Source organism: Humulus lupulus, chromosome 1 (genome assembly GCF_963169125.1).
Source record: "Humulus lupulus chromosome 1, drHumLupu1.1, whole genome shotgun sequence".
Lineage (NCBI taxonomy): Eukaryota > Viridiplantae > Streptophyta > Magnoliopsida > Rosales > Cannabaceae > Humulus > Humulus lupulus.
In genome coordinates this window covers 188,550,424-188,565,288 of record NC_084793.1, presented here as the reverse complement: position 1 = coordinate 188,565,288, position 14,865 = coordinate 188,550,424, and the positions used below count along the sequence as shown (strand labels likewise).

At 40.9% G+C, this 14,865-nt stretch overlaps 1 protein-coding gene across 1 annotated transcript; it reads right to left on the bottom strand.

Moving 5' to 3' along the window:
• Window positions 1-7,728: 7,728 nt before the first annotated feature.
• LOC133825568 (uncharacterized) lies at window positions 7,729-8,241 on the bottom strand. The gene has a single exon (XM_062258494.1). The coding sequence runs from the start codon at window positions 8,239-8,241 to the stop codon at window positions 7,729-7,731; it is 513 nt and encodes a 170-aa protein (XP_062114478.1).
• Window positions 8,242-14,865: the final 6,624 nt, after the last annotated feature.

Genomic DNA, 14,865 nt, shown 5'->3' with positions numbered 1-14,865 from the left:
AACATTAGCGCTACAGCGCTTGGACGCAGTTTTCAGGAATTTGGTTCCTGACTTTAGCGCTACAGTGCTACCATAAGAGCACTACAGCGCTGGTGCCCAGATTTCCCCCATTTCGTTCCTGACTTTAGCGCTACAGCGCTACAAGGGTAGCGCTACAGCGCTGGTTTCACGATTTTTGACATATCTGATTACTTTTGATGGGCAATTGAGTCTTTTCCAGAGGGAATTTTTAGTAGGGATTCTTGGGAAACATATATTCGACTGAGACAGGGTTGAAGGGGATAACGACGGCTGGGAGTAAGAATACCATCTTGGAGGATTGATTGCTGTGTTTTTCATCTTTTTCTTTAAATTTTTATGTTTGTAATTGAATTATTTTATTGTTAGAATGAATATCATGGGCTAAACTCTTTTTAAGGCTTTTATGTGAATCTTTTGGAAACCCTCTTTATGGTTTAATGCAAAATTGATGTTCTTCTTCATCTCTTTCAATTCCTTATAATCTATGTTATTTGTGTGATTATTGATTGATCACCTCTAATTGCTATTTCATGAATCAAATTGAAATCTGAAAAGTGAAATTTGATAAGCTTTGATTGTTTGGATGCAAATTTAATTTAGAACGAAAGTATCTAGATTATTTGCCTATTTTTTTGAGTTGCGTGGTTAATGCCTTCTACATGATTCAACTTACCATAGAAATATAGGAAGTTGTCATTTCGATTGAATTTCATAAATCTTGACTAGATTATGAATTGTTTTTGCAACTTATTCTTGAATAGGGAGAAGGGGATATAAATTATTGCATTAGGAAATAAAAGGGTGGAAAATAGAGGATCATAATTGTCCTAATTTCATTTTCTCTGTTATTTTCTGTTTAAATTTTCATTGTGCTTCGTTAGTATTTTTCTTAGTTTGAAATCTCTGAAATCGTTCAATCAAATAGAATTAAAAAGATTGGTTGATTGGTAATTGATAATTCAGTCCTTGAGGACGATACTTGGTTTTTACCATTTTATTACGAATTGCGACTGAGTGCACTTGCATAGCAAAAATATCGCAACAGCAGCCGCTGGAGCCAAAATAATGGGAGATGAAGGAAAAATGATGGCCCTAACTGTAGGTGTTAGGCGTCGTACGCCTTTGTGGAGTAGCCTCAAGAAGCATGGGGCTTAAGACTTCCCAAGAGTTCTTGGATCGAGCTGATCGATACATCAAGCTCGAAGATTCCATTGCCAGCGAGGGAAAGCCCCCATGCAAAGATAAGGGGACTGAAGACCCCGCCAAAGCCGCCAATGGGTCAAAACCCAATGGCAACGGTAAAGGCAATGGGAACGGCAATGGCAACGGCAAAAATGGGGGAAGAGACCCCATAATGAACTCTCCACCTTCGAGAGTAAACGCACTGAGAGCAACCGTTATGAGGCACGATTCACTAACTACACTGCCCTTGTCGAGTCTCGAGCAGAGGTGTATCAGGCCACAAGTTCCAGTGTGCCTTACAAGAGACCCGCTGCCATTCGAAAGGATATTTCAAAAAGAGATACCACCAAGTTCTGTCGTTTTCATAACGACTACAAACACAATACGAACGAGTGCAACCACCTGAAAGATGAAATTGAGTTCCTTATCAGACAAGGACACTTGAGGAGATATGTACGGGCCTCGGGAACTTCCCAACGAGAAGCTCCAGGTGGCAACGAGTAGGCGCCTGCACGCCAACGCTCGCCACCTTTGCAACCTGATCCCGTAGCTGGCACTTTACTCACCATCTGCGACGGCCCGCACCTCGCAGGAAACAGCGGAAAGGCAAGGGAACGATATGCTCGGACCCTACGCCACGACCAGGACATCGAGATGATGACTGTGGAGGACCAGGCATCAAAGAAGGCTCAGTCAGAGGACGGTGAAATAACCTTCTCTGATAGCGACGCCCAGCATGTCCGGTTCCCGCATTCCAATCCGCTGGTCGTGGATGTTCAAATTGCCAACATGATGGTAAAGAGAGTGCTAGTTGATACAGGAAGTTCAGTTAACATCCTGTATAAATCTTCGCTGGAATGGATGAAGTTGTCCGTCAAGGACTTAGAGCCCTGCAACCAAACAATTTATGACTTCTCTGGTGATGGACTTGCTCCAACAGGGTCAATCAGACTTCCGGTAACGGCAGGTACAGCGCCCGCTACCAGGACATTACTCACTACTTTCATAGTAGTCGATTGTCCTTCGGCTTACAATGCTGTAATCGGAAGGCCCATACTGGTTGACCTTAGGGTCGTCACCTCAGTATGGCACTTGGCCATGAAATTCCCAACAGACGCAGGGGTAGGACACGTGTTAGGAAATCAGAGGGAAACAAGGGAGTGCTATAATTCCTCAATTACTAAGGCCAAGCAGGGAACGTCGAGGAGCACTTCCCCAGAGAGGTTGCAGATGGCCATTGATACACAGGCCCAATCAGGTGATGAAGTCACCAAAGAGGGTGTTGCCCAAAGTGAGGATAGAGAATTAGATCCTCGCTTTGGGGATTTTGAGGAAGATGATGGACCTGTCGAGGACCTAGAGGAAGTCCAGCTTGACGTAGAGTTTCCGGCCAGAGTAGAAAAGGTCGGGAAAAATTTGGAAGCAACAACAAAGCACGCACTGGTGGAATTTTTGAGAAAGAATCAGGAAGATTTTGCCTGGTCACATAAAGACATGGTTGGGATAGATCTTGCAGTCATTAGCCATGTCCTGAACATCGACAAAAGCTTTCCACCCGTGCAACAGAAAAGAAGGCTGCTCGATAAAGACAGATCGAAAGTCTTAAAAGAAGAAGTTCAAAAACTAAAGGAGAATGGGTTCATCAGGGTGGTGTTTTATCCATCGTGGGTCTCTAATCCAATACTGGTTCCCAAGCCTAACGGCAAATGGCGAACCTGTGTGGATTTCACAGACCTTAATAAAGCCTATCCAAAGGATTGCTTCCCACTCCTAAGGATCGACCAGCTGGTCGATGCAACTGCAGGACATGAGATCCTTTCTTTCATGGATGCATACTCCGGATACAATCAGATCAGTATGCATCCATCTGACGAGGATCACACTAGCTTTCAGACCGATACAAGGTTATACTGTTATAAAGTAATGCCCTTCGGACTGAAAAACGCTGGTGCGACTTACCAGCGACTAGTTAACCACATGTTTAAGGAGTTGATCAGAGTAAACATGGAGGTATACGTGGATGACATGCTGGTAAAGTCGAAAAAGGCAGAAGGACATGTGAAGGATTTACAGGAGTGTTTCAATGTTTTGAATAAGTATCAAAAATGAAGCTAAATCCTCTCAAGTGTTCCTTCGGAGTAGGATCAGGGAAATTTTTGGGGTTCATTGTCAATTCGAGGGGAATCGAAGCCAACCCCAAAAAGATCAAAGCCCTGATCGATATGAAATCGCCAGTGAAAATCAAAGATGTGCAAAGTTTGACTGGAAGGATTGCCGCACTCAGTAGATTCATTTCAAAATCGACGGATAAGTGTGTCCCATTCTTTAATCTACTTAGAGGCAACAAGAAGTTCGAGTGGACTGGAGACTGCGAGCAGGCTTTCCAGGCCTTAAAAGCCCACATGGCACAGCCTCCTGTCTTATCAAAGCCGATAGATGGAGAAACTTTGTTCATTTACCTGGCGATCACCGAATATGCTGCTAGTGCGGTGCTAGTAAGAGAAGAAGAAGGCGTACAAAAGGTAGTGTATTATGTAAGCAAGAGGTTAATCGGGGCCGAATTGAGGTATCCTCCAATCAAAAGATTAGCCTATTGCCTAATTTTGGCCTCAAGGAAGTTACGTCCTTACTTCCAAGCCCATCCCATCATAGTCTTAACTGACCAGCCCCTTCGGCAAGTTCTACAAAAACTAGAGGCTGCTGGACGTCTGTTGAAATGGGCAGTCGAACTCGGGTAGTTCGATATAGCATATTCACCGCGAGCAGCAGTAAAAGGACAAGTCTTGGCTGACTTCATCGTCGAATTTACTGAACTCCCAGACAACGAGCAGTGCGAACAACCTAGTGCGCCTGAGCCCCAAGTTGAAGCTCCTTCGTGGAAGTTATTCACAGATGGATCGTCCAACGAATCTCACGCAGGAGCAGGAGTGATATTGATAACGCCAGAAGGGCATCAATTTCACTGCGCGATTAGGTTCGATTTCACCGCTTCAAACAACGAAGCCGAGTATGAAGCCCTGCTCGCTGGGCTAAGGTTGGCCAAAGACATTAGCATAAAGGTGCTGGATATTTACAGTGATTCACAGCTGGTAGTGAATCAGGTCTTGGGGGAGTATCAAGCACGAGGTCTGAAAATGGTGGCCTATCTGAACAAAACCAAAGATCTGTTGGCGCAATTTGAGAAATATACCCTCCAGCAAATACCCTGAGATCAGAATTCAAATGCAGGTGCCTTAGCCAAACTCGTAAGTGTGAAAGACACTGACACTTTAAATATAGTGCCAGTGGAGCGGCTACGCGAGCCGAGCATACAAGCAGATGAAGCCAGTATGGAGGTACGGTTAGAAGATACATGGATGGCACCATACTTGGAGTATCTCACGAGTGGTGTACTACTAGCAGATAGAAACAAAGCCAGGACTCTTCAGAGACAAGCTGCTAGGTACATACTGGTCGATGGTGTTCTATACCGAAGAGGATACTCCATGCCACTGCTCAGATGTATTACACCAGAAAAGGCTAAAGAGCTGATGAAGGAGGTACATGAAGGCTTCTGTGGAGATCATGCTGGGGGGCAGAGCTTATCGAAGAAGATTCTGAGGCAGGGTTATTTCTGGCCGACTATGAACGAAGACTCAATGGAGTTTGTGCGAAAGTGTGATAAGTGTCAGAGGTTTTCCAAGATCCCGCGCACAGCTCCTAATGAGTTGAAGCAGATGCAAAGTCCATGGCCCTTCGCAGTATGGGGTATCGATTTAATCGGGTCATTGCCAACAGGAAAAGGTGGAGTAAAATACGCAATTGTAGCAGTCGACTACTTCACCAAATGGGCCGAAGCTGAGCCACTTGCTACCATAACGACAAAGAAAGTTCTTGACTTTGTCATCAAGAACATTGTTTGCTGATATGGATTGCCTCGGAAGATTGTCTCAGACAATGGCACCCAGTTCGACAGCGACCTATTCACAGACTTCTGCGAGAGGCGTGGAATCATCAAGAGCTTTTCTTCAGTTACGCATCCACAAGAAAATGGGCAAGTAGAAGTGGTAAATAAGACACTAAAGAATACCCTAAAGAAAAGGCTCGAGGAAGCTAAAGGAGCATGGACAGAACGCTGCCTAAAGTACTCTGGTCGTATAGAACTTCTCATCGAACAGCAACAGGTCATACCCCGTTTTCCTTAGCATACGGGTATGAGGCTATGTTGCCAGCCAAGTTAGATTCGCCCTCACATCGAAGAATCACATATGACCAAGACCAAAATAGCCAACTGTTGATGGAGTCCCTAGACTTGGTTGAGGAGAAATGAGAAAAAGCCAACTCACAGCGACATGCACAATAAAAATAAGGAGTTGAAAAGTTCTGAAACTTACCGGAGCAAAGAGTATGGAGGTTTGGAGAAATTCTGAGCGTAGGCGAGCGAACGGATGGCGGTTCTTGGAATGTCGAAAGGTGATCTTCAGAGAAAAATGAAGGTTCTGATTTAGGGTTTCTTGATAGAGAAATAGCTTGCGTAAAAAGAAAAAAGAAGCTCTGGGGAGGCTATATATATTTTTTCTGTGGCATGAAAAAAGAGGTAATCATCAGTTTCCTCTTTTCAAAGCATGGGGAAGAGTGATAGCCATCAATGGATTGCTTGGGAACTGAAAAGCCATGATTAGACAGGGGTAGGTCACTTTTTCCAAGAAGGCACGAACTACTCTGATAGATTTGGTGAGGTAATCGAAGAGTCATTTTCCTTAAAGTTCACCTATTACTGGTCGTAATAAATAAACTTGGGGGGCAAATGTAATCCAAAAAACAGGCACGAGTGACGTGGCAGACGTTTTTAACACATGGCTGACACCTGGCAGAAGGTTGTTCGACCATCGACCAGTGAGATTCCCCTAACGAAACATTTGAAGCTTATATACGACCCGCCTAGTCGTATACTCCATATATTTAGAGATAATTTTGTACAATTGTGATCATATCCGAGATTTTATCCCATGATCCATGATGATTCGATTATTTAGGAAAGAATATTTATAACTAATTCGTGTAATCCTCCTTGAGCCTATAAATAAAGAGAAATAGCTCAAGGAAGGGACTTTGGGCTGATTTAAGTTTACGCTTTACAAGAGAATTAGAGCGATTATCTTACGATTGTATTATTCATCTCTCTCAGGTCTGTGAAACTCAGAGAACCCTAGTTCTTTGATCACTCCTTTGAGAACTGATATCAATAATAGCTTAAGTGGACGTAGGTCATTACCAGTTCTTGGGGCCGAACCACTATAACTTTGTGTGTCGTTTATTGTTTTTTCCATTAGATCTATTTCAACACTTTACATCACATCAAGCATTTGACTCTGTGTCAGTTGACCAAATCGAGGGTCAACATTACTGTGTTTTTGATTGATTGGTTAAGATACCATGAATTATATGTATGCATACTTGTATTGTCTGGATTATGCTTATATGTATCTGTATATGTATCTGTATCTGTATATGTATCCGACTGTCTGATTAAAGCCTTGACTTTTTAGTCAAGGGCGGCAATAGCACGTTGCGAGCTGGTCAAAAGGCTGAGGCCCAATCAGGAGTGTATTATTACGTTGGTCGACCCTATGGTCGTTGTAAAACAAAGCGCTTGGCTAGCTCTATGGCTAGTTGCTCAGAGCTAAGGGCAAGGGCCCCAGATGACTCTATGGTCACGTAGCTAGGGCATAGGGCCCCAGATTGACTCTATGGTCAACTATTCAGGGCAGCAGCCCCCAGTACGATCCAATGATCATTTATTTGTAATTGTATGCATGCATGAGTAGGTTATTACTGTTGGGCATGATAGATAAGTATTTAGAATCTGTATTTATTGTTCATGCACATGTTTAAATTTTCTTGCTGAGCCTTGACTCGCGGGTGCTATGTGGTGCAGGTAAGGGAAAAGGAAAGCTGGACCAGCCAAGAGTTGGAGAGTTTCGGTGGCGGCGTGTACATATGCGGCTGCTCATCCACCACGGCCGAGGATATCACAGAGGAACTAGGGTCGTATCCCTGATTTTGTCACTTAGGCCGGTTGATTGTACTTTTGACTTGTATATACCCCCTTTTAAGCATCTGTTTGTAATATTTCGGGATCCCATGTATGTATAAATCTTTTGAATGAAAAGTCAACAATTCCTTTGACCAAAATTTTTAACTCTAACCCTTGACATTAACCTTAGTTACACGTTTATGACTAAATGACTTGATTAGCAAGTCTGATACTATTTAAAGTACACAGTGTAACGATCCTGGATTAGGAGGACGTTACAAATTCTGACCATGTCCTTGTGAGACCAAGCAAAGACATCCTGGTTTTTTCTAAAAAACCTCACTAGTTCTTCCCATACACTATTTTCTAAGTTTTTATCGACCTTGAAAATCCTAGTTGAATTTTCTTCCTCTAACTGGATTTCCTTGGGATCCTCCACATATCCTACTTCTTCAATCAAATACCCCAAAGCGAGGATCTATCTCCTCTTCCTCACTTTGGGCAACACCCTATTTGGTGACTTGATCACCTGATTGGGCATGTAGTTCATTGGCATAGTTGAATACTTGCAACTTTCCTTCATCTACACTAGGGCTGCTCGAAAAAATCATGTTGGTGTTCTCTCCTCCTTTCTTTGCTTTTGTAATGGAGGAGTTGTAACACTCTCGAACTTCCCTCTGATTTTTAAAAACATATCTTATTCCTGAATCTGTTGGGAACTTCATGGCGAGATACCATATTGACATGACTACTTGGAGATCTACCAATATGGGTCTTCCAATAACAACATTATAAGCTGACGGGAAATTGACTACAATGAATGTAGCCAATATTGTCCGATTCCCAGGTGTTGTTCCTGTGGTGACTAGGAGTCTGATCGACCCTGCTGGTGTAAGCCCTTCTTTTGTGAAACCATAAATTGTATGATTACATGGTTCCAAGTCCTGTACTAACAACTTCATTCTTTCCATGGATGACTTGCAGAGAATGTTGACCGAGCCTCCTGTATCATTCAGTACCATTTTCACCATCACGTTGGCTATTTGAACGTCCACGACCAGTGGATCTGAATGTGAGAGCCTAACATGCTTTGAATCCTACTCGGAGAAGGTTATTAAGTCTCCTTATTACTGAGCTTTCTTAAGAGTTCACTCCTCAACTGCTAGCATTTTTGTGTCTTGCTCATGATGTAGCATTTTGGCATATCTTTCTCGTGCTTTGCCACTGACACCAGCCAAGTGTGGTCCCCCACAAATTGTGAGCAAGGTGCCTGCAACTGAGGCAGGTTGTAATGGGGGTGAATGTTGACGTCCTCGCATCTGTTCGTTACCTCCCAGTAGCCATTTGTTGGGAGTCAACCTTTGCTCGGACGTATCGCCTTAGGTGTCCTTGTTGGATCAAGAAATCGATCTCATCCTTCAGTTGATTACATTCATTTGTATCACGGCCACAGTCATTGTGAAAGCGACAAAACTTGTTGTATCTCTCCTTATAATATATTTTCATATAGGAGCGGGTCACTTGTATGGCATAGTAGCCTGACTAGGCTGCTCGAGTTTCGACTAAGACTATGTAGTTGGTGATCCTTGACTCATATTTAGTGGATTTTGAGCATTTGTTATCATCATTAATAGGGTCATTGTTTGCTCGTTTTCCTCCATTTTTGCCACCATTATTTCTTCTACCATTATTATGCTTACTAGAATTACTACCATCCCTAGTTTGTTATCCCTTTTTATCTGCTATTAATTCATTTGCTTTTCCTTCATTGGCTATGGCATCTTCTAGCTTGATATATTTATATGCTCGATCTAAGAACTCTTAGGTAGTTTTGAGTACATTCTTTTGTAGGCTACTCCATAGAGGAGATTGCCTTTTTACTCCGGCTATTATGGCCATCAACAACAGACTTGGCTCGAGCAACTGCTCTCATGAACCTTTGGATATACCCTTTCAAAGGTTCATCATCTTTTTGCCTTATACCGACCAACTAATTGGCCTCTGTTGGGTGTATAAGAGCAACATAAAATTTCCCATAAAATTCCTTGACGAACATCTCCCATGATGTGATCGTGGATGGCTGGAATTTAAAGTACCATTCTTGAGCAACATCAAACAAGGTTGTAGGAAATATCTTGCATCAAGCATCGTCAGATATTTTTTTTATATCCATCTGTCTCTCAAACTTATTTACGTGAGATACAAGGTCTTCTTTTCCCGTGTAGCTAAGCAGGATAGGCATCTTGAACTTTCTCAGGACCTCTGCATGGGAAATTCTGCTGATAAATGGCGTGCCTTTCCTATGATCATATTCTATATAAGACGTTTTGTTCCCTACTAGTTGCTTGATAACTTGGTTTAACGTATCTATTTGTGCATGTACCACTATTGGAATTAAGGAAGTATGGACGGATGCTGGAATGTGTTCATCATGTATTTCTCTTCGATTATTCAGTACATTCTGTAGGTCATCATCTTTGTGCCTCTGGTCCTCTATTCCCAAACGATCGAACACATTTGCACTTCTTGGTCGCCCCTAGCATTTTGACTCTCTAGTCAATTGTTTTTGGGTAGGCACATGCTGTTCTTGCCTTTGTTCATCATGACGATCAACTTCTCTTCTTTGGGCTCGGTAATATTCTGAGTCTCCTTTGTTATGGTCGTGCCCATCTCTGTATCGAGACTGATTTTTTCTTGATCGACTATAACTGCTATCTCTTTCTCTACGACTATGGTCGTCTCGATAAACAGGTGGTGGCCTTTGTGGTCTGTGTTGGTCGCTAGGTCCTGGGGCATCCTTATGCCGTGGGGTCCTTTGAACGTAGAGCTTGTGTTGGGTTGTCTTTTGTTTCCTGGTGGGGGGTTTTCTGTTTCTCTTTTCAGGTAGAACCTGTTCATCAGTCACCGGGCATTTTGGGCTTCGAAGACGTTACTCATCTCTCTTCTGCTTTGGCGGTTGTCCCTCCTCTCGCACTTCTCAGGACATTGTGGGTCCTGTGAAGGTCGATATCCCTAAGCCAATTGCATTGTTGCTTCCAAAGCAATGGTGACATCTCTTTGTCGACGAACCATTTCTGCATGCTTGGCATCCAACTCTCGTCATTGCCTGTTGATCTCCCCTTGTTATAGGATTATTGTTTCATCCACATTCTCTTGGTTAGCTTTCATGGTAGCTAACTAATCTTGCAACATTCCCAATGCTACTCGCAAGGTATCGACGTCCAACTCCTCACTCTCTTCCTCCTTAGAGAGGAGGTGGAGATCTTGTGGGCCCTTAGAGGTGTGGCCCGTCTGTCGGCCTTGGTTCTTCTTGGGAGGTATTGTTGATAATGAATAATTGATTGTAGGAGATCTTGAGTTCAGCTCTCAATAAAAGCACGAAAATTTTGCCCAAAATTATTTTCTAGAAATAGATTATGTATATCTAGTTGCGTGGACAAGGTTATGATGGGGCTAGCGATATGCAAGGAGAGTTTGATGGTCTTAAAGCACTAATTTTAAAAGAAAATCCATATGTTTTTTATGTTCATTGTTTTGCTCATCAACTCCAACTTGCCCTTGTGGCTATATCAAAGAAACACATTCAAGTTGTATCCTTATTTAATTTGATTGGTAGAGTGGTAACGTTGTTGCAGCTTCATCTAAATGTTGCGATATTCTTCGTGAAAAGAAATTTGTTAATGTTTTAGAAGAACTCAACAGTGGTGAGATTTTAAGTGGGCGAGGCCTAAATCAAGAAACTACTATTAAATGTTCTCATGATACACGTTCGAGTTTACACTATAAAACTTTACTAAGCTTAATTAATATGTTATCATTTACAATTGAAGTTCTTGACATAATTTTAGATGATGGGACAAACACTACAAGAAAAAGGCTCTACAGCGACGACTTTTGTCGTCGCTGTATATCATAAAGTCGTCGCTGTAGGTATACGGCGATGACATGTCATCGCAAAAATAGCGTCGATGTAGGTCCATATGTGTAGCAATCTATGGTGATGACAAAACACAGTCGTCGCAGTAGTGTTTTACTATAGTAACGACATGTCGATCGCAGTAGGAAATTCTTTTTTTTGGTTGGACTGGGGTATTGTGATGACATGTCGTCGCTGTTGGTGGTGCAAGATTTGAAAATTTGAATTTAAAAAAACTTCTATAGCGACGACCTGTCGTCGTTGTAGATTAGTCGACCGCTCCATATACAGCGACGACATGTCGTCGCTGAATAGTGCGTGGGTTTATATGCCTTCAGGGACAACATGGCCTCGTTGTAGTGTCACTTAAACTTAGATTTTTATATTCAACGTTGACCCTACGGCGACAACATGTCGTCGCTGTAGGTATACAATTTTAAAAAATATATATTTAATTAATTATATTTATTAAATTTTATTTAATAAAATATTAATTAAATAAAAAAATAAAACTAACTTATTTAATTAAATCATAAAACCAATTTATTAATTAAATAATAAAACCAATTTAACAATTAATATCCATAGTCTTCAAATGTAACATAACAAAACATAAGTAGTATTGTCTCCAAAATAAATAAAAAAACACAAAATATTAATAATTTAAAAATAGTAATTTAATAAAACTAAATGTCTTCAAAATCAATTCCAAAGTCATTATCGTCGGGTTGTTGTGGTGGCTGTGGTGGTTGTGGCTGTTGTGGTTGAAAGCTTGCCATCATGGACTATATCATGTTCATGTCCAAGTTGACAGGCTGAAATTGTGGAGGTTGGATGCTCGGATTTGTTATTTGCAAATATTGTTGAATTTGCTGGAAGTTGTTGTTCTAGGTCATAAAGGCTTGACATTATGGACTGGAAAGCCTCAGGTGGTATCGTCGGAGGGCCAACTATGGTGGACGGAAACAGTGATGCCTCTGATTGTGAAGGGATCTGGCGGCGCTTGAGGCAAATGTACTAGTGCCCTTCAACTTCCGTCCAATACCTCAGTTGTGGCCACGACGTTGACCAAGTACCTTTGAGACGACTTGTGTCTCATTGACATTGGCACTTCCTGGTTCAGATTTAGATTGAGAATGAGATTGGGATTGTGTTTGGACTTCTTGCTCAAGGCATCCTGCAGTTTAGAAACAAGACAATTAGTACATAATATAATTGAATAATATACATATACAAAACTTAGAAAGTTACTTACATATGCATCCTTAGCATTCGTGTTCACCCATCCTCGTGTCGGATGATTGTGCATGTCATGGAAGGTATCGATAATGCTGGGCAGTTCCTTGGTCTGAAGATTCATCTTTAGAAAACAAAATTTAACAAAATCTCAGTTAAATATTGAAACTATTATTAAGATAACTTAAAATATTTCAAATTATCTATATATTTTTATTTACCTTCTTAAATCGAGCAGAAGCATAAGAAGTTGATCCGTGGAGACTTGGATACTTCTGTTTTGCTCTGTTTGCAGCATTTGCCTTTGAGCGTGCCATGAACTGTGGAGTGGTGAAAAGGTCAGCCAACTTTCATTGTCAATGTCCTCCGGTGGATTCTTTCTGGCTGTCTCGATATCATCATACCCTCCATGTTCATCGAAGTGTCTTTTCTTGCGACATTTTCTATCCTTGTAGCGATCCTGAAACTCTCACTCAATACCGGTCTCTATCAATCGCAACTCAGGGAGAGCTTTGGGAAGAATGAAAAACTCCTTAAAAAAAATGGTGAGATTTTTTAAATTATAAAAAAAACATGACACGTGAATAAGTAGATAAATTTACCTCAAGTTTTTGCATCAATCAAATCTTGTGCTCATCCGGAACACTCTGACACGAGTCATAATATAATGGGGCATGGTGACCAATAAGGTTGCCAATAAGTCTCGTGAACAACGTCCCAATATCACCAACTGCTTTGTAGGTTCCCTCATTCAAATCAAATTGTAGAGTCAACAGACGTTTATTGTCGTTGACGAGCTGGTACAAAATTTTGGACCGAGACCAACCTCTTCTTTTTGCGGCAGCCGCTGCATATGTTAATTAAAAAAATACAATTAAATTGAATAAAATAATAACAATTTGTCATTTATTGATAAAAGATAGACTAATTATAGTATATTACCTGTCTCACAGGAAGTAGGAACTCGTGTGGGATCTGGAGGAGGAGGAGGAGGATCCGCTCCATCACTGCCATGAGAACGAGCAACAGTAGCATACATATCTTTGCAGTTTAAATAATTATTAACTTAAATTCAGTTATATTTGGAGGTTAATTACATAACTTAAATAATTTCGGTAATGCAATTGAAACTATTGAAAAACAAACATTGTTGAGAAAAGTCATATATTTATTGAAAAGTCTTCAAATTAAAACATACACATTAAACATACAAATATGAATATGCATAAGAAAATATTATTCCTCATCGATGTTGATTCCTACATCATCATCTGTACTTTCTAAATCATCTTCACTAATTTCGTCATCATCATCGTCATTGATGAAATCATCATCCACATCCAGAACAGATCGAGAGGTTTCCCCAATTATGCTGGTGTGACTAGGTCGATCCAAATGCATAATCTCCAACTCTCCTAATTCCATAGTGAGTACAAAATTTGATGAAGTGCTATCATGAACAAAATCAACCTCGTTATCATCATCGATACTTGGATGATCCCAGATCTTTCGATGATTGACTTCTTCTAATACCTTCCAATTTTTGTTTCTTGAAGGATCTTCCAAGTAGAAAACTTGTCTTGCTTAAGTGGCGAGAATAAACTAATCATTCTTATACCATTCAGAATTAATCATGATATTAGTTATGTTATTCTCAGTCACATTTCGACCCTTGCTTGTATCGGTGTTGAACCATTTGCATCGAAACAATGCTACCGAATAACCATGGGAATAACATAACTCTACAATCTCCTCAAGTTGGCCATAGAAAGTGAAACCATCAGTTCCTGGCAACAAAACTCCACTATTTTGAGTGGTACATCTTTCGTCACGACTATGGACCAAAAACTTCACACTGTTAACAATGCAAGCCGTGTAGGAGTATGCATTCTGATTGGACCCATTTGGACACTCAGTTGACTGTACTTGCCGCAAACGACCCATCTATAGAGTATGACACAAAAAAAGAAACACAATGAGATGAGTATTAATCGATACGAATTTCATAAGAATTCTACAATTTCGATAATTTACCTTCAATTTAAACCAGATAGGGAAATCTTGTTAAAGATTTATGTTTGAATTTTCTCGAAGGCATTCACTGTATAGCATAAGGATTAAGGTAGGATAACAATTTGCCATGAATTAAATTTAATGAATTCATATATGTGTTGAGCTACTTACTCCATATATGGTTGGATTTCAGGGCAATTGTTGAGTACAAACCACTCCGCTTCTTTCCGATGAAGATAGTCAAGGGATATGATTTTCTTTTTGCTACTTGGACGACATTGTGATTCAAAAACTGACAACTGTCTTTTAGGAATAACAATATCTGCATTTCTTTCTGGACGATTAAATTTAGTCTGTACGCCCTGAAGATATTGCGAACAAAAAGTCAAAGCTTCATCGGCAACATAACCCTCTGCTATAGAACCTTCAGGGCGCGCCTTATTCCAGACATAATTTTTCAACTTCTTCATATATCGCTCAA